Source organism: Erythrolamprus reginae, chromosome 8 (assembly GCF_031021105.1).
Source record: "Erythrolamprus reginae isolate rEryReg1 chromosome 8, rEryReg1.hap1, whole genome shotgun sequence".
Taxonomy (NCBI): Eukaryota; Metazoa; Chordata; class Lepidosauria; order Squamata; family Dipsadidae; genus Erythrolamprus; species Erythrolamprus reginae.
Window position 1 is genome coordinate 58,440,029 of NC_091957.1, and position 23,358 is coordinate 58,463,386.

General features: G+C 56.5%; 2 protein-coding genes across 2 annotated transcripts; one reads left to right on the plus strand and one right to left on the minus strand.

Annotated features, from left to right (window-relative positions):
• Positions 1–2,751: 2,751 nt before the first annotated feature.
• Positions 2,752–15,617, minus strand: FOXO4 (forkhead box O4). The gene is given in 10 exon segments (XM_070760042.1): positions 2,752–2,838; positions 3,905–4,012; positions 4,014–4,369; positions 4,372–4,441; positions 4,443–4,499; positions 4,501–4,545; positions 4,547–4,913; positions 4,915–5,126; positions 14,839–15,054; positions 15,057–15,617. Coding segments are annotated over 9 exon segments (1,659 nt in total). The 5' UTR covers positions 15,303–15,617; the 3' UTR covers positions 2,752–2,838; positions 3,905–3,922.
• Positions 15,618–17,887: 2,270 nt separating this feature from the next.
• On the plus strand, positions 17,888–22,599 carry SNX12 (sorting nexin 12). Its single transcript, XM_070760044.1, has 4 exons — positions 17,888–18,490; positions 19,298–19,393; positions 19,521–19,645; positions 20,771–22,599. Exons 1-4 carry the CDS (start codon positions 18,326–18,328, stop codon positions 20,871–20,873), a joined length of 489 nt encoding a protein of 162 aa, XP_070616145.1. The 5' UTR covers positions 17,888–18,325; the 3' UTR covers positions 20,874–22,599.
• Positions 22,600–23,358: the final 759 nt, after the last annotated feature.

Here is a 23,358-nt window from a genome sequence, read left to right on the forward strand (position 1 = left end):
CACACGCACGCACGCACCGCCCCCTTTGTGGTCTCCAGCACAAGGGGCTGTTCCCTGCCACTGCCACACTTCTCTCGCAGACTGGGAATGTCAGGGAACAAGACAGAGACCGAGGGTTACAAAGGTTTATTTGTCACATTTTGCCCTCCAGCAAATCCACACTCGAGGGGGGGGGGGAAGAGGAGGGGGACGAAGCTGGGGGGCAAGGGGGCGGGGGCAGCGAGAGAGAGCGGAATGCCTGGACAGCGATCCTGCTGCAGCAGGGGACAGAGCGGTTTTTTCGGGGGGTGTCCAGGAGCTTCTCTCCACCCCCCCAAGGGCAGACAGCAGAGCCCCAAACCCACAGCAGGGACCCCCCACACACACACTGTTCGGGGCAAGAGGGCCAGCCAGAAGGTTCCTTGTCAGACCAGGCCCCCCAGCCCCCGAGGCTTTGGGATGCCCAACAAGGCCCTGGCAAAGCCCAGCACACAGGCCGAAGGGATGGACAGCTGCATGAAGGCGGCCTCAGATCCCTCCCACCATCCTGGGGGGAACAGCTCATCAAGCCCCCCCCCCCCCGAAGAACTTCCTGGATCTTCTCCTGGATCCCAGCAGATCCCCTGGCACGGAAGGCCCATTGCTGCCTTCCTCTTTCCTCCAGAGCAGAACCGGGGGGGGGGGGGGCAGAGATGGCCAGAGCCCCCTCTCAAAGGGTCCGGACCCCCTTCCTGGGCCCAGGGACCCTTGTTAGCGCAGCTTCAAGGGCCGGGGGGGGGGGAGGACTGGCTGCCTGCAAATCTTTACGGATTCCCCCTCCCGGATATTCGGAATGTGGCTTCTGTCTAGATCTCTGGTCCCAAAGGGACTCCCCCCGCCCGGACCCCCCCAAAGGGCAACTGGACTCCTTGGCTTCCTCCTTGGGAACTTTTTGCTTCTCACCAGAACTGAAGAAGCTCCCTGGATGAGAAATGTTTCCAAGGAGGAAACCAAGGAAGTCCAGTTGTCCAGTTTTTAGGGGTGTGGACGGGAAGCCCCCTTTGGGACCCCCCACGGCCTGGATGGTTGAGGGTCTCCCCAGCTCTGCTCTCTCTTCTTGCAAGGGTCTCTCTGACCCCAACTGGGACCCCCTTCTGTCCACAAGGCTCTGTCCCATGGCTTTGGGCAGCTGCAGGAAGAGAATGGGAGGAAGGGGCCTCACCGAAGGGTCTTGCAGGCTACACTGGACATCCCCCCCCAACTTTCTCCCATTCAGCCCTGCTAGGAAATCCCCCGGCAGGCCCCGTGCCCCCCCCCCCCATCTCCCCCAAATTGTCAGGGCGGAGTTAATACTGGAAAAATGGGTCTCTGCCCCCCTCCCTCCTCAGGATCCCCTGGGAACCGGCTGGATGCCAAGCAGCTGCCTCTGAGGGTGGCCAGGCAGGCTGCACACACACACACACACACACACACACACGGAGCTGTCAATCAGAAAGGCAGGGGCCTCTCCCGCAGGGCTTCTGCCGCCAGGGGTCGAGGGGCAGCTTTGACTTTGCTCTCTCAAGGCCTAGAGCAGCGTTTCCCAACCTGGGCAACTTGAAGGTATCTGGACTTCAACTCCCAGAATTCAATTCTCTGGCTGGGGAATTGTGGGAGTTGAAGTCCAGATATCTCCAAGTTGCCATAGTTGGGAAACCCTGGCCTACAGCCCCCCAAACTCCTCCCAGCAGGAATACAAGAGGCTCAGCCTGGTGTTTCCAGGGAACTGGGACTCCCCCCCCCCTTCCTCTTATCTAAATGCCCCCCCGCCCCCCCCCCCCATTTCCCCCCCTCCATTCCTCAGCTCCATTCCTGGCACCGTGTACTCTATAGTGTTCTCTCTGGTATCAAAACTTATAAAGCTGTAAGAAAGTGTCCTTTGCTTTTGAGCCAATCATTTCATAGCATTTTCTGTTAAAAATATAGACAGGACCCCCCCCCCCCAATTTTCTCTTTAACAAAAGCTTCTAGTTAATCTGCTGCTAAATTTACAGGTGTTTTATCTACAGCCCCCTCACCTGCCCCAACTCCAAAGAACAAGGCTCGCTTGGTGCCCCCCTCCCCTCCTCCCCGCCCGGCTACAAAGCACAGCCCCCCTCCCCAAGGCGCCCCCCTCTTTTTGGGGGCCCCGCTTGGAGTAGCAGAGCGGCTGAGGGGACAAGGGAGGGGGGACAAGGCACTGGACACAAGAGACGTGGAAAGAGGCTCCCACAAAAAGGCCAGAGATCGAAAGACGCCACCCAAACCGTCCGTCTGTATAAAATGCCCTTCCTGGTTAGAAAACGAAGAGACGAGTCCGGCCCTGACCAGGGCTCCAGGCAAGGCCAGTCCGGGTCTCCTCTTCCGCCTCTCCTGCAGCACAGGGACAAACCGGAGAAGGCGATTTGGTTTCTCAGCAACCGCTGTTAGCACCTGCGGGAGGGGGGCAGCCCCACGTGCGGGAAAGGGCTCCCCTGCGTGGCCAGGGCCAGGAGGTGGCCTGGGCACCAGGACCTCCTCCCTTGCCCCCCCTGCTGCTGCTCTCAAGGCTGGACAAGGGCACGGAGGGCAGCCCCGAGGTTGGCGGGCCCTCTCCCCACCCACAGAGGCGTAGTGGACCGAGTCCCAGGGCGGGCGAGGCGGGAGAGGCGCCTTTGGGGCAGGCAGGGTCCCTCCGAGGCTCCTGCGGGGAGAGCGGCGCAGGCTGGACTCAGGGAAAGACATGGCACTGGGCAGGATCTCTCTCTTCCCGCGGCAGCTGCCTCTCGGCCCAGCCCTCCGCGTCCAAGGCCCAGCCGGGCACCAGGGCTCCGGGCATTCCAGACTCTTCTGGGCGGGCAAAGCTCCTGATGCGGAAAGGCCCTGGGGGAGGGGGAGAAACAGGCTGAGTTGACAGGAAAAGGTGAACGACAGCATTGGCTTTGCCCTCCCCCCTTGCCCCCCCCCACCCATGGGAACAGGCAGTCCAAAGACTCGGATAGGGGCCAATGCCAAGGAGGCTCCAGCAGTGGCTCTCAACCTTCCTTATGCCGTGACCCCCTAATACAGTTGACCATGTTTTGGTGACCCCCCCAGACCACAACATGAGGAACGACAGAGCTTTAAGCTGATTGGCAGGAAGGTCAGAGGGACACCCCGACTGCAAACGCCTGATTGGTCAGATTGTAAAATGTGTTCCAAAGCGCCAGAATAATATTATTATTATTATTATTATTATTATTATTATTATTATTATTATTATTATTATTATTATTATTATGAGATTTGTATGCCGCCCGTCTCCAAAGGCTCCTAACACCAGGGGAAATTGGTCTTTTTCCCCCCCCAGGGTTTTAGGCGACCCCTGTGAAATGGTCATTCAACCCCCAAAGGGGTCCTGACACCCCCCCCCCCCAGGTTGAGAACCACTGGGCTAAAGAAATGACTGGCCGACCCAGTGACGAAGGGGAAGCCATCTTCTGGCGAAGCAGAGAAAGGGGGCCCAGATCCTCTGCCCTTTCCCCCATTTCTATGCTTCGGGATGAGAGGGCTGGATTAGGATTATAAATGGTCACCTGGTGGCCACAGATCCTTCCTTTGCCTTTAAATAAAGACGAAACACTTCAGGGTGGGAGCAAAGGGAGCATTGTTTTAGAGGAAATAGCCACAGGTGCCTGACAGGTGACCCCCGCCAAGCAGGGACAGAATAGGGACACCCACCCACAACCGAAGCACTGGGCTTTTTCAACGGGGGCCACTCCATTTCCACCCGGCTACCTTTGTCCTGAGGACTCCAGAGAAGGCTCTGCTGGCTAATGGCAGCTGAAAGGACTTCTGTCCAAAGGGAGGGGCCCCATTTATGGACTTCCTGAACCAAGAAAGGGGGGGCAGGGGGGCTTCCAGAGGGGCCGGCTGTGGGGTGGGGAGTCCAGAGACCGCCGCTACCTACCTTTTGTCCATAATGAAGTTAGCTGGGGACCCAGCTGTGATTGGAAGCCTGTGAGGTGCTTGGGTAGCTCGGCGTGGACGGGATGGGCTCGAAGTTGAAGTCCAGCCCCCTCTCCGTCCATGAGGTCGGTGCTGATGATGTAGTCCACATCGCACTGAAGATCCTCCATGTACATGTCCACATCCAAATCGTTGGGCAGCTTATCCTGACTCCCGTCAAAGGCCGGGAAAGTGGCGGGCAGGGCGGCCAGAGGGCCCAGCTGACCCCCCTGGGCAGAGGGGGCTGGGCCCGGAGTCTTCAGGGCAGACAGGCCAAGGGGGCTCTGGGAGGAGGGGGCCATGGTGAAGGCGGAGGGCAGGGCGGGGGCCCCAAGGGTCTCCAGCTGCTGCTCCAGGGGCTTCCTGAGCAGGCCCCCCAGGCCCATCTTGGCCTTGGAGGGCTGGTCCCCCAGGAGCAGGTAACTCTGCTGCCCACCCGGCTTCCGCTCTGCGGGAGGATCGGGTCCACCTGGGTCATCATCACGTCGCTGGCGGGGGGGCGAGTTGGACGTGAGCAGCTCCTCCAGCGAGTGGGAGAAATGGCCGGCTGAGGGTGGGCAGCAGGTGGTCCATGGGGCCAAAGAGGGGGGCCGCCAAAGGGTCCCGGGGCCTGAGTGGCGGCAGCGCTGGGGGCTCGCAAGGGGAAGTTCCTGGGGGCCGGCTGCGGGGGGCCCAGCAAGGAGGAGGGGCTGGCCGACATCAGGTTCAGGCCGTCGATCAGCTCCAGCTCCTCGGTCACGGTGGGGGGCACGTTGCTGGGGGCGCTGGAGTAGACGAGGGTGGGCAGCAGCTCCTCATCGGCCAGGTCATCCTGCTCGGCCAGCACGGAGGAGAGGCCCACGCTGCTGGCGTTGGAGCTGGTCCGGGGCCGGATGCTGGTCCAGGCGTCCGAGTCCTCGTTGCTGCGGCCGGAGGGGCTGCCCGGCCACTTGGGAAACTGGGAGACGGGGCTGTCGGCCTTGGGCTCCGGGGGCTGCCCCCACGGCCGGCTTCTTCCGGTGCGTCTTCCCGCGCAGTTTGGCCAGCTTGCTGCTGTTGTCCATGGAGGGCCGCTCTCCTGCGGGGGGCCCTTCCCGCCTCTTGCCCCCTTCCGGGTTCAGCATCCACCACGAACTCTTCCCGGTGGCCTCGTTGTGCACTTTGATGAACTTGTTGTGCAGGGACAGGTTGTGTCGGATGGAGTTCTGGGAACAGAGCGGGGAGGGAGGGGCAGACGGTGAGGTCAAGTCCAGGGACACGGACACACACACACACACACACCGGAAGACAACCCCCAGCACCCCCCCCCCCGCCCCCAAAGCCATAGGAAGAGCTTCCTGGGTGGGCAGCTGAAGCCCCTCCCCCACGGCCTGTGGATTCCAGGCCAGCCAGATCTTGAAGTCAGAGTCAAGGAACCGCCCAGGTGAACACAGGTCAGAAGACGGAAGCTGCTCAGGCCATTTGGAGACCCAGAGCCAAACTTTACAGAAACCCTTGCCAAGCATCTCCCCCATTCATCTGTTACACAAACACACACACACAAGCACAACCTTGCACTTGTAACACTGACATGTTTCCCCAATACTTTTCTCTAAATAATAAAACGTTAATCAGTTCAATCCTGCTACGTAAACACACTCCGGACTCTGTGATCACCAGATGCAAAGCGTAGAATCCCTCAAGATTCATCCTGTTACAGTACGGAGGGGGAAGGGGCCTGAGCAACCAGGCAAAAGCAGGCCAACAAGCCCCCCCCCCTTCCGCCCCATTTCCTTGGCCCCCCTTCTTCCCTTCCTGCAGAGCACAAGGGGTCGGGACGTTTGCCACGCTAGTAAACCCAAGAATGGCAAGAATTCTGCCACATTATTTCCCTGCTGGCTTCTTCTTGACCGGCTTCAACCCTGCGCCGAGTATTGGTCCAGGCAGGGGCAGCACTGTGCCGCATGTGTACAATGCATCGGGGCCAAAGCAAACAGGCCGCCCGGTGGCTCAGCCCGGCCTGCCCATGAAGAGGGCCAGTGTCGCTCCTTCTGAAGGGCATTCATCCGCCTCCAGGCCAGGCGGGCAGAGGACAGGAGAGCAAATAGCCAACGGGGCGGCCTTGGCCCAAAGCCCTCCAGCCAATAGCGGAAGAGGCGTGATCTCTCATGCGACCCACCCAAGCAGCAAGGACCAGGCACAGATCATGGGATCCCGCTGTATAGAGCGCTGGTGAGGCCAGATTTGGAATAAATACTGTGTCCAGTTCTGGAGACCTCACCTACAAAAAGAGATGGATGAAATTGAAGGGGTCCAAAGACAGGCGAAAAAAAAGGGTGGAAGGTCTTAAGCATAAAACGTATCAGGAAAGACTTCATGGGCTCAATCTGTAGAGTCTGGAGGACAGAAGGAAAAGGGGGGGACATGATCAAAACATTTAAATATGTCAAAGGGTTAAATAAGGTTCAGGAGGGAAGTGTTTTTAATAGGAAAGTGAACCAGAGAACAAGGGGGCACAATCTGAGGTGAGTTGGGGGAAAGATCAGAAGCCACGTGAGAAAATATTATTTGACTGAAAGAGTGGTAGATCCTTGGAACAAACTTCCAGCAGACAATGGTTGGTAAATCCACAGTCAGTGAATGTAAACATGCCTGGGATAAACACAGACCCATCCTAAGATAAAATACAGGAAACAGTGTAAGGGCAGACGAGATGGACCAGGAGGTCTTTTTCTGCTGTCCGTCTTCTATGCTTCTATGAGACGTTCAGAACCGGGCTGCGTCCACCTAGAAACCCATTAGCGGCCTGGCCTTGGCTCTGCCCCCTAACCGGCTTTGCTAGCTCTTTCTGCCAACTGGCCCTCATCTGCAGAGCCAGAAGTTCATGGCTCCCAAGCCACAGAGCGGTTTTCACATTCCGGCCGAGAATTCTTTGGCTCCCCGGCCTTTTCCCTACAATCCTCGGGACGGGACGGGAAGGGAGGGGGGGGGAGGAGAGAGAGAAACCGCTGCTCCTTCCTCCCTGGCTGCTCTTGATTGAGACCAGGGTCCTTCTTCTGGGGGGATTTGGGGTCTTTGGAGCTCCACCCTACAGGAGCCAGCAAAGCAGCCTGTCAGCCCCAGCCCCCACCCGCCGCCTTTCCCCCAAAAAGAAGGGTGGACACCCCCTGGTTGCATAAGCGGCAGATCCTGGCCCGGGGACAGAGGGGCTTGAGGTGGGGAACAGCGTGTGACTTCCCAAGGATCCTACTCAGGTTTCGCTTCTGGGGAAGTGGCCCGTCTGCCAGAACCACAATGGGCTCAGCTGTGCGTCAAGCGAGCTCTTTGGCCCAAGAAGAGGGATGCTCGGGGACGGAGAGCCGGACAACAGCCCCAAATTCAGACCAGCCCAAGCAGAGGAAGTCTGTCCTTCTCACGGCGGCCAGTGGGGTACAAGCAAGAGACTGGCGCCCCACACAGCTTTGGGTTGCAAAAGAGTGGGACGGGTGGGAATCCCCTCCCCCCCAAAAAGAAGAACAGGCAGAAGTCAAGGCCAAACAGTGCAGGACGGAGGGCGAGAGGGGCCAGGTTCACACGCTGTTTGCTGTTTGCTCAGCATTCTCATGAATCAGCCGGGACTTCAAAGGAAAAGTGTACAAAACCCACCTTAGTGGAGGGATGAACCCAGCCAGGAGGTTCTAAAACTGCCCAGTTTCAAGTCACTAAACCTGATCACACATTCAGGGCAAAATGTTTGACCAACCTGAACTCCATCCCTGAGAAACAGGAGAACGGAATACTTGGAGAGCCACGAATGAACCGTTTTAAAACAAGTTCAGGATTCTGAGCCTTTTCAACCGGATACTCCTTCCATTCAGCAGGTTCTGCACTGAGTAAGTCACTCTAGGGGGGGAGAGTTCGGCCCAGTTTGGGTGTATCGGCAGCGGTGGTGATTCGGACAACCAGTAGCAGCAACAGAGTGAGGCTCCACCTATTATTATTATTATTATTATTATTATTATTATTATTATTAATATTTGTATGCCGTCCCACTCCGGAGACTCGGATGCCGCCATCTTCTTTCTTTAACCCTCTGTCCATGGGCAAAGCGCTCTGTGCAGCACAGAGGGTGAAAAAACACGCGGGTGAGCGGAGCAGGGGCGAAAAAGAGCCCGCACGAAGCCTGCGCCTCTGAACTAGTAAGAACTGAGTGGATCTCACGGCTGCGTCCTTCTCCTTCAGGATACCGAGTGGTGGGAGGGGAGGCAGCCCCAATTATTTCCCTCTCCACCCCCCCCAGCAGGCCCTGCTTTGATCCGACAGCCCAGCCCTCAATCGGATCTTTCGAGGGCTGAGTGGCTCATTCAGGAGCCTCCAAACCTACCACCGCTTGGCAGCCGGTTGGGGCCAATTGTCCTGCCCAGGAGAGACCGGAAGTGAAGGCTTGGGGAGACTCAGAGCTTCCTGGGCGGAGGGAGAAGCGGCTCCCGTATCCCACTGCCAGCCCTGCAGGAGAGGCTCTGCCCAGGAAGGAGGCCGCCCTCTGAAACGCAGACGGGAAAGCTCCCGTCCACCCAGCCGAGGAGACCAGGGACAAGGACCCTCTTGTTCGGAGGGGACACAGCTCAGGGCATCACAGCCGCCCAGGTCGCCTGGACAGAAAACCTAGGAAGATTGACAGCAGAGAAAGACCTCCTGGTCCATCTAGTCATTGAGTCTTTGGAGAGGGGTGGCATACAAATATAATAAATTATTATTATTATTATTATTATTATTATTATTATTATTATTATTATTATTATTATTAGTCTGCCGTTATACTATTTCCTGCATTTGACCTTAGGGAGGATCTATGTTTATCCCAGGCATGTTTCAATTCAGTTACTGTGGATTGACCAACCAGGTCTGCTGGAGGTTTGTTCCAAGCATCTACTCCTCTTTCAGTCAAATCATATTTTCTCCCGTTGCCTCTGATCTTTCCCCCAACTCACCTCAGATTGTGCCCCCTTGTTCTTGAGTTCACTTTCCTATCAAAAACACTTAAACCTTCCTGGACCTTCTTGAATCCTTCAACCTATTTCAGGGCTTCTATCCTGTGCCCCCTTCGCCTTCTGTCCTGCAGACTCGACAGGTGGAGTCCACGAGGTCTTTCCTGATGAAAAGAGCTCTTCTCTGACCGCGGCCCTCCTCCATCTCAGGGGATTTTGCATGGAAATCGCCCATTGCTGACCTCGCTGGATAGACCCTGCAGGTGAGGCTTGGGGATATGGACTGGCAGGCAGCCCTTGGGGAAGAACCCCTTGCGGAGTGGCCAGGAGGACTCACAACTGGGCACTGGGTCCAAAGTTACAGCGGTGGCAGCACAACCCGTGGTCGCCCTTTGCAGCTTCCCGGCTGGTTCCAACAGGCAAAGTCAGGAGGGAAGCGGGGGAGGAGGCTGCCTCCTTGTCCAGGTAAATTCCCCATGCAGCCACACCAAGCTGGCCCTGCACCAGCCCCTCCCACGCCCAGAGGAGACCCCTGCCCCCCAGCAGCCCCTCCCCCTGCTCGCCCACCTGCAAGAGAGCTGCCTGGGACTTGCCACTTCCTGCTGGCTTCCCGAAGGAGATTCTGGCTTCACATCCTCCCTTCTTTGGGGGGGGGGGACCCCTAATATAAAGGGAGGGGGAGGACACTCAGACTTACACAAGGTTCTGTTATTACAGTCACCGTCATAACAATCATTCTAAGACTGCACGGCAGCCACCATGGCAGGACTGACCGGGAGGGAAAGTGGGTCTCATCACAGGCTCAAACACAGCAGGACGTGGCAGGGCACGGCCAGGGGTCAATCCCTAGTCACACGGGGCTTTGAAAGGCCTGTTTGTGAAATTATAAACTCCAACAGAAACCCCGGGTGTTTCCAGCGCAGACGGAGACAAAGGACCTGGCTTCTTGTTGCGTGGAGGCACGGAGTGAAGTGGGCAGCCCTATCAGCAAAGCCTTCACATGAAGCTCACAGACACCCAACTGGGCAGTTCTTCCCAGTGGTCAGTGAGCGTTCAGGGTCTGGGGGGAGATGCCGCTCCCACCTGCCCCTCTCTGCCCGGGAGCCCAGAGCAAGGGAGCTGCAGGCAGAGGGGGGGGGGGAGTGCCTGCTGGGACTCTGAACCCACCTGGCTTTGGGGTGGGGCCTCCTTGCCCCATTCTGATTCAGTGAAGCACACCCTGCGGTTGTTGTTGTTGTTTTTAGATCTACCCTTCCAGCCAGGAAGCCCTGCTTGATAACATCCTCTCTGCATTCCCTCCCATTAACTGCCCTGAGATACCACCACCAAGGTGAAACTCTATTTGCTTCCTTATCTCTGTCCAATTCCCCTCCCCCCCTCCAAACCTGATTCTCCTCCTTGAACCAGGAACTGATAACCCAGAGACCTGCTGATACCCAGCAGAGGTCCACTGACATATTGCCCGCTGCATTCATACATCAACTCGAGCCATAATACAGCGAGGCTTGTTCCCTTGAGGTTTAGAGAGCTGTATGGGTGCAGCTATTGTAACCAGCACACTGACAGCAGTGTAGAAAATTAACATTTTCTTTACAGAAAAAGGTCAGACCTTATTAGTGCTTTCCCAAGCCCCCCCCCCCCCAAAATGCCTTCCCTGCACTTAAGAAACCTTGGAAATTCACTGAAAGAGGGAGGGTGCAGAGCCCCTTCCCTCTCACCTGCTCAGCCCAGAAACAAACAGGCTCTTTAAGGGGAGGGGGAAAGCACAGGACCCCCCCTTCTCCCTCCTGGGGCTTTAAGGGAGTGGTAAAGGGGGGGGTGAGTAAAAAAGTTACTTATAAACCATTAATAAGGAGCTGCAACTACCCTGTGCAACATCACTTGCACCTTCTTCTCCTTTTCACTCTGTTGATTCTTAGATACTCTGAGCCCTTCACTCCTATGAGACTAGACTCACAATCCTGGGTCTAGAAAGCTTAGAACTAAGACGCCCCAAACATGACCTGCCTGTCAAAGACTACTTCAGCTTCAACCACAGCAACACAAGAGCCCACAACAGATTCAAGCTTAACATTAACCGCTCCAAACCTGACTGTAAAAAATACGACTTTAGTAATCAAGTTGTCGAAGCGTGGAATTCACTACCGGACTCTGTAGTATCATCCCCTAACCCCCAACACTTTAGAGTACCTGCAGTTGACCTCACCAAGTTCCTAAGAGGTCAGCAAGGGGCGTGCATAAGTGCACCAAAGTGCCTACTGTCGCCTGTCCTATTGTCTCTCCTCTATCTCCTCTTCTATCCCTCTATCTTTTTTTCTGCTATTGTCTCATAGTTATATTTCACTCCTTTATTTTCTCCTCCATTTAATACATTCTACCTGATTATATCCTTTATAACCCTCATTGTGTATTATTGTGTATTGGACAAAACAAATAAATAAATGAAATCAATTCTGTGCCCCCCACCACTCCCAAGCACTCAGAGCCAAGAGCAACAGGCAGTGGTCCTCCGAAGAGGCCGGAGAGGAGCCCCAGGGCAGGTCTGGCGCTTCTTCCTCTGAAGTTGACCCAGGGCAGCACGTGCCGGGATTGAGGGGGCCATCTTCCTCCTGGGAGAAGCCCATGGGGGGGGGGTTCATGCCGTCCCTTCCGAGTCACAGCCAGGGCTGCACCTCCGAAGAGAGTCCCTTCCTCAATTGCACTGGGCAGAACAAAACAGACAAACACTGCAATAAAAAAGGGACGTTTGATAATTGCCCGGAGTTAGTGAACTTCCATGATTCATCACCTTATTGCCCTTAAAAAAAACCCCCGAAAGGACGTCACTCATAAACCTCTGCATTCCAAGACAGCCAAGACAGCTGCTCCGTGACTAGGGTGCCCCCGCCCCCAGCACCCTCCACACACCTGTCTTTAAAGCTAGCAGAGACCCTCCCCCAAACAAAGGCTTTCTCCTCTGCCTGGACAGGGGGGGGGGGCATTGCCACACACAAGCATCCCCAGCCCAGACCAATCTCTGCCGTACACACGCACACCCTTTAAAAAGGGGGGGCATTCACACATCTGGTGCTGCCGGGCCCTGTCTCGGCTGCCACCGCCAATTTCCCAAAGGGGGCCCGAGAGTCATGTCAAGAGGCCCCTCCGCCCCCAGCGCAGAGGGGTCCTTGTCGGAAAGGAGGGCCGGGAATGCCAGCTATGGAGGAGAGACGTTTATATTAAGTCTGGGCACAGCTGGGTGACAAAGAGCCTGCAGCCTGCGACTGGGAAAGTTGTGTGACTCTGGCCTCCTCCTCCTCCTCCTCCTCCTCGGCTGGACTCCTGCCTTTCCAAGAAACAGCTGAGAACATTTACAAAGGGGGCAGGGAGTGGCTTTTCTTGGAAGTGCTGAAACAAAGTGAGCGGCCTGGGTCAAGCTCAAGAGGAAAGAGCACAACACTGTGTGTGGGGGGGGGGAGAGATCTGCTGCAGGGCCTCCCAAAGTCCACCCTTTGTTGACTGTTCAGGATCTGTCCTGGACATGTGAGCTGAGATTTAGGACATCTTCACTGGCAAATCAAGCCAGACACTTAGAAACACAGAAGATGGACGGCAGGAAAAGACCTCCTGGTCCATCTAGTCTGCCCTTAATACTATTTCCTGCATTTTATCTTAGGATGGATCTATGTTTATCCCAGGCATGTGGACTGTGGACTGACCAACCACATCTGCTGGAAGTTTGTTCCAAGGATCTACTACTCTTTCAGTAAAATAATATTTTCTCACATTGCTTCTGATCTTTCCCCCCAATCTCAGATTGTGCCCCCTTGTTCTTGTGTTCACTTTCCTATTAAAAACACTTCCCTCCTGGACCTTATTTAACCCTTTGACATATTTAAATGTTTCGATCATGTCCCCCCCTTTCCCTTCTGTCCTCCAGACTCAACAGATTGAGTTCATGAAGTCTTTCCTGATACGTTTTATGCTTGAGACCTTCCACCATTCTGGTAGCCCGTCTTTGGACCCCTTCAATTTGATCCATCTCTTTTTGTAGGTGAGGTCTCCAGAACCTATATCCCGATTGTCTCTCTAACATGACTGGACATTCAGAAGACCAAATGGAACACGGCTGTAAACCTCTTCCCAAACCAAGGAAGGCCCCTGGCCCCAATCCTGAATTTACTGCTTCGGAGGCTGGGGAGAAAGGAGACACGGACCCCCGCAGGCATTTCTGGGCCTTTCTCTCAAGGCTGCAGGGAGCAGCTTCCTTCTCCCCACTTTCTGATTTCCAGCCCCCGAAGCCCTCCAGCTGACCAGGCCAGCCTCCCCACACTGCACTGCCCTGCAGGGTATCCGGGCCGTGGGAATAACCAGGGAGCGCAGGGAGGGCCGACCCAAGGCCTCTCTGCCCAGAGACTCCCTGCCAGGACGCCGTCCTTTCAACCTGGGCTGGAACTGGTACAAGGGTTAAGATTAAAGAGTTCCAATGTGTCAGCTGTAAACGGGCTCAAGGCCAAGCAGCTGCAGCAAGTTGGGCAATCGCTGGCTGGGTGTCCTGCCCCCCCCCCCGCCTTTTCCCCCTACCTGGCAGGACGGAGGGAGACTTCACAACCTTTGGCACCAGGAAGCCCGCAAGATGGCAAAGGCACCAGGCAGGCCAATCTCGAGAGACCAGGAACCTCACCTCATCTAAAAGCAGGTTCCAGGAAGTGGGCATTCTGCACATGCAACCGAGGAGTTGATACACGGAACTCACTACCAGACTCTGTAGTGTCATCACCAAAGCCCCAAAACCTGACCCTCAGACTGTCCACTGTTGACCTCTCCCGATTCCTAAGGGGTCAATAAGGGGTGTATTTGTATTTGTATTTATTAGATTTGTATGCTGCCCCTCTCCGAAGACTCGGGGTGGCTAACAACAATAAAAAAGACAATGTGAACAAATGTAATATTAAAATAATCTTTAAAACCCCAATTTAAAGAACCAATCATACATACAAGCATACCATGTATACCGTGCATAAGTGAACCAGCGTGCCTTCCGTCCCCTGTCCTAATGTTTCTCTCTTACTAGCATCATGTACATGAATATCATTATATCTTTGCCTACCACCACTACGTACTTGGCAAAACAAATAAATAAAAATAAAATAAATACAATAAACATACTGAGAAGTGTTCCATTTTTAGAAGCTCTAGAAACTAAACCCCGTGTTCCAAGTAACTTGGACAGCTAACCATGGGGGGGCTGCTGCACCTGGGCCAAAAGAGGTGCTGCCTGTTTCCAAATCTGTGGCAGGACGTGGCGAATAGTCGGTGCTCAACTGCCCGGGTTCTAATCCTGCCTTCCAGAGCCTTTTTCTATACAACGCAACAGGTTTGCAAGCTGGCACTAAAAGCTGCTTTCTGATGAAACAATGCCAGAATTTCCACAATGCACCTGCGGGGAGGGAAAAAACAGCCCTCACAACATCAGACCCTCCCTGCCTGTTTTGTAGAATTTACCAGAATTCCTGGGGGAGTTTTCTTTTTGCCCTGCCAAAAAAAAGCACCTTCCATTCCTATCCTAATAATTCAAGTGAAAACGTGATACGTTGGCATTATTCTTATCACACTTAACTCGGTGTGTGTGTGTGTGGTTTTATTTAAAAAAAACCAACAGGCTAACTTTCAGGTTTCAGGAGCGCCTTCTGCCAAGCTGATAAAAGTGGTGAAAGGCCGCGAGGGCTGAGCGCCAAGGCCTCCGTCAGCCAAGCACCAGGCCCGGGGGTCGATGGGCTTTGCTTTTGAAAGGCAGCAGCCCTGCAATGCAGCCGGGAAGCCCCGCCAGGGCCACACGGTAGGAGGCCAAGTGGGCTCTTCCCGGACTTGTGGACTCCAGCTCCCAGAAGGCCTCGGCCAATCATGCCAGCTCAGGAATTCTGGGAGTTGAAGTCCACAGGCCATGGAGGCGCCTGGGCCGAGGGACTGTTGGGGGGGGGGGGGAGTCGCTCACCTTCCAGCCGGCGGAGCTGTTGCTGTCGCCCTTGTCGCGGAAGTAGGGCACGGAGCGGACCATCCACTCGTAGATCTGCGCCAGGGTCAGCCGCTTGTCCGGCGTGCTCTGGATGGCCTGGCTGATCAGGTCGGCGTAGGACTGGCTGCCCCAGGCGTTGCGCCGCGCCCCGCCCGAGCCCCCCGCCCCGCCGGGCCCCTTGCGCGCGCCCCCGCCCGAGCCCCCCCGCCCCCACCAGCGCCCCCCCCGCAGGCCTCGCCGCCCCCGCCGCCCCCGCCCCCGGGCTCCTCGGGGCTGGCAGAGGCGTCGCCCGGCTCCGGCTCCCCCACCGCCACCAGCTCGGGCCGGGGCAGCGGCCAAGTGCAGGAGCGCGGCCGGCTCTGCGGGGGGAACTCCGGGTCGAGCGCGGCCAGCGACGAGGACGAGGACGCGGCCGCCCGGGGGCTCCCGGCCGGTTCCGCCATGATGGCGCCGCCGCCTCTGCCGCCTCTCGCGCCGACCTCAGCGCCGCCACATCAGCGTCTCAGGCCGGGCCGCCCGGCGGGGAAGCACCCCGGCCGGTCTCGCTGCTGCGCTCGCCTACCCGCCCGCCCGGCCACCCGCCTCCCGCCGCGGCCTGGCCGCTCTTCAGCCGAGCGAGCGCGGATCCACGAGAGCAGCCCGCCGCCTCGGCGGCACTCTGTTTACCACAGGCGAGGCAGGCAGGCGGGCGCTCCTCCGCGCGTGCGCCGAGCAGCGCCGCCAGGGACTCGCTTTCCCGTCAGGCCAAGCGAGCGGAGGTGCCTCCACCCCGAGAAGAGGCGCTTCTGCAACTACAACTCCCGCAAGGCCTCGCGGCCCGCACGCCCCTCCTCTTCTTTCTTTGGGCCCTTGCATAAGCGGGCGGCCAATCCGCTGCCGCCAAAACAAGCGCGCCGTGCCGACAAGTGGCTCCTCCCACCCGCTGCTGGCTGTTCCAAGCTTAGGCGCTCCTCCCGCCCGCGACCTCTGGCGGTCTTGAGCCGCTGCAAATGGGGAGGTGGGCTCTCGGGGGGGTCACCCTGCAACTGTTGGCCGTGCGTTTTTCAGGCAGGGGTGAGAAAACAGCCTCAGCCCATTTAGCGGCCTCCCAAGATGCGGAGGGGCAGAAGGGCAGAGCAGGCGGTTGCGGTGCGAGCCACTCCACCAATTTTGGCACCTTCCGTGGGGCATAAATCTCCCCCAGGGGCTCGGTTACAGCTTAGCGCGTCACGAAGTGACCTTCCAGGAAGGAAATCCTTCAAACACGAGACTTTCCAGCAGGCGGCGTGAACTGTTCCCTCCCTCCCTTGTCATGCATTCTCCTCTTGAGAGGCCATGAAAGCCAAGCCAGGCCCCCTACCAACACTGCACTAATGTCTTTAAAATAAAATAAAAATCTTTATTAGGTATTTACATTAAAACACTTCGTGATATTAAAAAAAAATCAATATATACAAATCTATGTCGAAGCTTGAGTACAATACAATTAACACAAACACCAACCATCCTGTTGACTATTTTATCTAACAGCCTACTTTTAACTTTATAAAGCTATCTTAAGGTTTTATATTCTTCACTTTTAGTATACAGTTGTTAAGATTAAATCCTTCGTATCTTTAAAAGAAATTGCTTTTAACAACTAGTGTCTTAATAGGCACAACAGTTAACCTGGTTATTAAAATATTTTCTGGGTTCACGGGATAGATGGAATCATGAGATACCTAGGCAAACAGCTTCCACAGTTGGCTCTTCCATGACTTGTGGGTTTCAACTCCCAGAATTCCTGAGCCGAGCATGCTAGTTCAGGAATTCTGGGAGTCTATAAAGTCCACATGTCATAGAAGAGCCAACTTTGCCTCCCCCTGGTCTCGGGGGAAATAGCTGCAGGTACCAAGAGAACTGTCTAGATGCGACCTTCAGGATAGTCCCCTATCGTGGGCAGGGGTCTCCAATCTTGGCAACTTTAAGCCTGGGAGACTTCAACTGCAAGACTTCCCCCAGCCAGCTTTGCTGGATCTCCTGTTGGTGGGTATTCTGCAAGCATTAACAGAAGGGAAAAGGCTTCTCTGAATCCACACTTTGACTGTTGTGTTTGAGCAAAAACACGCTTTTATTTAAACTTCCAGCTGAACCATCCCAGAGACAAGAAGGTCCCTCAGCTGCTGCTCTCCAGGGTCAAGGGAAAGCCCACAGAGACACGGGCCCTGTCCAAAACTGCCCCTCCTGAAGTTAGAGGCAGGCAGACTGTGGGGAAGTCTCCCTCTGCGGAAGGTGGGTCCCCACTTTGATAGGGGGGCGAGTGGAAGCTTTCTACATAAGAGCATCCTTAGAAGCCCCCTTGCTGCAAAAGTCCCTTCATCCCAGCTGGGAATTCTGGGAGGTGCAGCTCAGCCCATTGGGAAGGTCAAGGCTGCTTCGGACCAGCTCACCTTCTTCACCTGGCCGCTTCTTGCCCTTTGCTGACACCTGCTGTAGGAACTGGCTGCTGGAGGGGTCCCGTCCCCCCCCCCCGTCCCCCCCTTCTGGCTGCAGCATTTTTTGCCTACGTTTTGCTTTCAAGTACTTTGCTGCTGCTCTGATTACCGTGCCAGGTTCCGCTTTTTCATTTTGAAGAAGGCGGTTGTAAATGCACTGAACTGTCAGAAGGAAGAACAGGTTACAATGGGAGGGGGGAGAACTGTTTGTTTGTTTGATTGATTTCCATGCCCCCTTCTCTTGGGACTCAGGGCGGCTCACAACCTGTAGAAACCTAAATAACATTGCATATTAAAATCCCCACAATTAGAAGTGACCCACACGTCCATCCATCGCCCATCACACATGGTGAATCAACCCTCCCCACCCCGAGCCCGTAGGACCCTTTGTAGGTTTGCAATCCGAAGAAGGGGAAACCCCGCAAGATGCATTTGAAGGCATTTCCATCTCTGCATGTTTGCACGTCTAACGCGACCCCCGCCCGCCTCTTGCAGAGCGCCAGCAAAACACACACACACACACACGCTCCCCAGAACAGGGCGAGGCAATCTGGCGCACGCGCACGAGCCACGAACGCTCCCCCCACCCGTACGAGGCGAGAGGCATTTCCTTGTGGTGCAGCAGTCGGGGCCCTCTGACAGGCAGCCCCGGATCCTGGATATTTCCTCCCTTCTGCCGGGTGCGGACAGGGCGGTAATGCTCAATGCAGTTTTCGGAGAACCGGAATTCCGGAGCCCCGCGCCATGGATAACGCATTAAAAACCCCTTCTCGGCAAGGAGAGGCTTTAGCTTGTGCGCGTTGCCGGGTTGGCGCGTCGCGAGCCCCGGAACCTGGCTGGCGGCTGCGGTTATGCAGGGCGGAAGGGACGCCGCGCCTATCCGCGCAGGTTCCGGGGCGGCGCTATGTATTGCGGCGCCGCAGCGCTCAGGCGGCGGCGGCAGCGGCAGGAGTAGGGGCGGCGGGGCGGGTTTTCCGCTGAGGCGGCTCTGACCGACTTCGCGCCCCTCCACCATGTCCGAGGCGACGGTGGCCGACACGCGGCGCCTGAACTCGAAGCCGCAGGACCTGACGGACGCTTACGGGCCGCCCAGCAACTTCCTGGAGATCGACATCTTCAACCCGCAGACTGTGGGCGTCGGGCGGGCCCGCTACACCAGCTACGAGCTCCGTATGAGGGTGCGTGGGGGCGGGGCTTCCGGGGGGCGGGGCTTCCCATCCTCACCCCCCCTCCCGGACGGGGCTGGCGGGGGGGCTGCCTGCCCTTCGTGGGGAGGGGCCCCCTTGCTCCCCCGTCCATCCACCCCCCTCTTAGGGGTCAGCTGGGGGCTGATAGAAAAGGCAGCCGGCCCTGCAGAGGAGGCCCTGCCCGCGTCCTGAGGGGGTTCGGGGGTCGGCGGGGGCTTTGGGGTGGGGGGGGGAGATGTGCAGGGAGGAAGGGGGGGTCCTTCTCCTGCAGGAGGACCCGAGGTGGGCTGCTCAGGTGGGACGGGGACGCGTGCTCTTGTGTGGCCTCCAGGAGGAGAAGGACCCCCCTGTTCCTCCCTGCACATCTCCCCCCACCCCAAAGCACCCACCGACCACCCTCAGGATCCGGGCAGGGGCTCTCAGTGCTAGCGGAGTCCAGCGCAATTCTGCTACAGCACTTGGACAGGTAGAGAAATCGTGCACGGACACGCAGGGGCGCCTGGGCCATTTTGGTACATGCCAGAATGCCTGCGACAGCGCCTGGGCAGCTAGCGGAGTCCAGCGCAATTCTGCTGCAGCGCCTGAGCCTGTGGCACCCCGGCGTGTCCGTGCGTGATTTCACTACCTGCCCAGGTGCTGTAGCAGAATTGCGCCAGACTCCGCTAGCACTCAGAGCCATAGGGGCGAGCACACCCCACCCTTCCACCTCTGCCTGCCACTCAAACCTCTCCTGGGGGGAGGCGAGGAGGAGGAGGAAGAGGAGGGGGCAGCCTTCCATCCTCTCCTCTTTCCTCCCAGACCAACCTGCCCATCTTCAAACTGAAAGACTCCTGCGTGAGGCGGCGATACAGTGACTTTGAGTGGCTGAAGAACGAGCTGGAGCGGGACAGCAAGGTGAGTGCGCCCGGCCGGCCCTGGAGCCCCCTCTGGGAGCCTGCTCTCTGGCTGAGCGCCTGGGGTGGGGGCCGACGGGAAGCAGCCTCCTCTCCTCCCCGCTAAAACGGCAACTCTGGACTTACAGATTGTAGTACCTCCGTTGCCAGGCAAGGCCTTGAAGCGCCAGCTTCCTTTCCGGGGAGACGAGGGCATCTTTGAGGAGACCTTCATAGAAGAACGAAGACAAGGCTTAGAGCAGTTCATCAACAAGTAAGGCCTGGCGGGGGGGGGGGGGGCTGTTTGGGAAAGAAAGACCGGGACGTCCCTGGGGCAGGAGTGCTGCTTGCTGGATTTTAAGGGGTTCGTGCTTTGACTTGGGGTGTTAGACGAGGGCTTCAACCCCCAGAATTCCCAAGCCAACTGGAAAGTCCACATCGTACACTGGTCACGTTCGGAGACCCCTATGTTAGATTAAACTAATTTGTTTTAGCAGACACTGAAACCTCAGTTATAGTGGACAAGCAATTCTCGACTGATAACCATAATGGATGGTTGTTGGTCATCAAGCAGTCACTGAACCTGATTGGGACCTACATTTACTTAGCCACCACTTTCCATGGCCATTAGGTAAATGTAGCAGTCAGTAAATGAATCAATTTTATTCAGTGGGCATTTTTTGCCAGAAACCAGAACTAAAAATCAGAAACCATCACAAAGCATCAATATTTGTAAACAGCTGCAAAGGTGAATTGCATGACTGGGGCTGGGGGGGAGGGGCTGGGTCGTACGTTTGAGGGGTGGGTAGTAAGTCAAGTGTTTATATTGCCATTAAATGTGTTTCCATTAAACGAGCCAAACACGCTTAGAGTTAAATAGTTGGAATAAGTTCAGGCAAGGCCTGAGTTCAAGTCCATCCTCAAGTGATAGATCCGCCTCTTTTTTGCCTCTTACCTTATCCAGTTGTGGGGAAGGGGGGAGGGAGGAATATCCTGTGTGTGGACATTTGCCTCCGGCCATGGGCAGAGTGCCCGGTTTTACTTGAAAAGTGCATGTCCATCAGGAAACGTACGTCCTCCGCCAGGATAAGAACCCTGCAGCCTTTTTCCTCTGCTCCCACCAGCAGCTCGGCCTGTTTTCTGCCTCTCCTAGAACCTGGCACCTTCTCCACTTATCTTCCCAATGGAGCCCAGGGAAGAGAATCAAGCAAGGGCCGGGATCCCTCAGCAAAGCCTGGTTCCAGGGCCAGAGGGCGGAAACTAGGGCAATTACAGCCCTGCAGGGCCAGGATTGCATTGTGCGCCCATTGTGATCTTTCTTTCTTGTGTAATGTCAGCCAAGCAGGTAGCTGTCGGACCCTGTAACCCCCCCACCGCCTGTCCTTCTTTCTCCTGGTAGAATCGCTGGACACCCGCTGGCACAGAACGAGCGCTGCTTACACATGTTCCTGCAAGATGAAACTATCGACAGGAACTACGTCCCGGGGAAAGTCCGTCAGTAGGGGAGCCCGGCCTCTTCCGTTTCTTTTCTCCTCTCTGCAAAAATGACATTTATTTTTACACTTTCTTCTGAACCAGCTTTCCCCCCCTCCTCCCTCTTTCTGAGCCCCCCTTACCTCTCCAGTGTTTCCCATCACGCCATCCCATCCCCCCCCCCGGTCAGGCAGCCAGGACAAAATCCGTTGGTCTTTGGTTCCTGCATGAAAGGTGAGGGTTTTTGAATAGCTGTGCTTATCGGTGGATGTGTAAAGCTTGCCAGGAGCTTGTGTAAGAACAGACACGCGCGATCTGAGCCTTCAGCTTTTGAGTAAGGGGGAAGTGGAGAGTTTTCCTGCCTGGACACAGGTCCCTGGGGAGAATTTGGCACAGAGTCCGTTGCTCAGAGCTGCTCTTTCTGTCAATACTGGTGTCTCTCGGCCCTGAATGATTAAAGCCACTTTCTGCTCTCCAGTCCCTTCTCCCTTCTTTGAGGGCAGCCTCATGGACCAAAACCTCCTCGGCCAGAGTTCAGGCCTTTGGGAAGTCCACGCACGGACTCTGGTTCCCCTTTCCCTGGTTGTAATGTTTGGAGGGGCTTTGTGGTATCTTGCCCAGAATGATCCCAGGTGGAGCACAGGAGAACTTTGGCCCACTATTTCTGGTGGGGGAGAGAGGATCCCCAAGAGAGGAGGCAAAATCTGCCCCCAAGCAAATATGAGGCTCCCCAAAATTTCTCAGCAGGTCGCTCTGGATTATACCCTGCAAAATTACAGGCTGCAGGAGCCTGATGTCCAGCAAAATTCTGTGTGGGCCTTTCGTATCTGAAGGCACCAAGCAGCTGTGTAGGGCTTCTTCTGCCCCCTTAACGCAATGAATCTTTCCCCTCGTTTGTGCTGCAGAGGTCAGCCATTCCATCCCAGGAAAGGGGCCGAATCTGCTCTTTGGGGGGGGGGGGGGTTCTGTGCTTGGAGCCCCCGCGCGATTTAAAGTCCTTTTTTGCCTTTGAAATGGAAGTTGTGCTACGTGGTGCTTGACCTGCAGTCTCTCTCTGAGCTCACAACTCCGGGCTTTGCAAAATTGTGGTGCAAAGTTCTCTGCCGTTTAATGTGTAATGAAAGGGGAGACTTTAGAGAAGGCTTGTGGGTGTTTTGTTGTCCCCTAAGGAGCCTCCTCCGTTGAATAGGCCTCTGCAATGCCCAGCATTCTCCACGGGCTGTCCCCCCCCCCCGGGAGAAGTGGTGGTAGGATATCAGCTCATATCCTGAAGCTTCAATGAAAGTTATTTCTTTCCCACCCGCCACAATCAACTGAGATGTGGAATGAAAAGGGAGGGGCCATATTCGAATTATGCATTCCTCCAGCTGGCCCGTGCTGGTTAAAGGCTATTTGAAGGGCCCCACTCTGGTCTCCCAGCCCTGCGTAAAGTCCAGTGGAGGGCAGAGCAGGGCCGGGAAACGTCAGATGAACTGAGATGACCAGCAAGCGCTTGATAGCCATGCAGTTTCCCTGCACTGCTGCTCGAAGGATATAAAACGTCCCCATTTGGAGCAGCCCACTGTCCCCCGTCCAATCCGCGTCCCTTGTGGGGTTTAAATGTACTTTTATTCGGTGCAGAAGCCTGAAACTCCGTGACTTGCTGCTGTCAAGGAGTCCTTCCGGAGGGGAGGGGGGCTTGCAAGCCAGCCCCCTGGGTCTTGGGCTGACCGTCTGGTGTAACTTGTTCACATTAAAAACCACTGTGAAGCCAAAGGTGTCTGTGTCCTGCCAGGAAGGGGGGGGGCTTTCGGTTTCCTTTAGGTGGGAAGACAAGGGGACTTTGGGGGCTGGTGGGGACCCTATGGCCTGGACCGGCTTGAAAGACCCTCGGCTCTTCCAGTTGGGCGGAATTCCTGGGCCAGAGGGAGGCGTCTCCCCCCCCCCCCCCCGGAGCTGCTGCTCCTCACTTGGGCCTGAGCATCCTTTGCCCCGGGGAGCAGAGGTGGGCTGCTAAGGTGGAAGAGTGACATGTGCTGCCCCCCCCCCCGGGGCTCTTGAGTGTTAGCGGAATCCAGCACAATTCTGCTGCTGCTGCACACCTGGGCAGGTAGTGACATCGTGCACGGGGTCCAGCGCAGTTCTGCTGCACCTGGGCAGATAGAGTGACTTTGCTTCCTGCCCAGGTGCAGCAGTAGAATTGCGCTGGACTCCGCTCGCCCTCCGAGCCCCCCTTCCCCCCTTGACCAGCCCACCTCTGCCGGGAAGGGTGTAACGGGGCGCCGGAGGCCGTGAAAGGCTCCACCGGTGGCTCCGCGCTGGACTTTGCCCCGGGAGCCCCATCAGCCCAGCTGGCCGCCAATCCCAGCAGCCCGACAGAGACCGGCCCAGGGGCTTCCGGGGGAGGGCCCCGCTCGGCCGCAGCAGCGCCGGGACCATCCGAAGGGACCGAGGGACGCTCGTGGAGGGGGACCAAAGACAATCCCCCCCCGCAGGGCAAAAAATGGTGCGTTCCAAACCCGGCCTCGCTGGGCG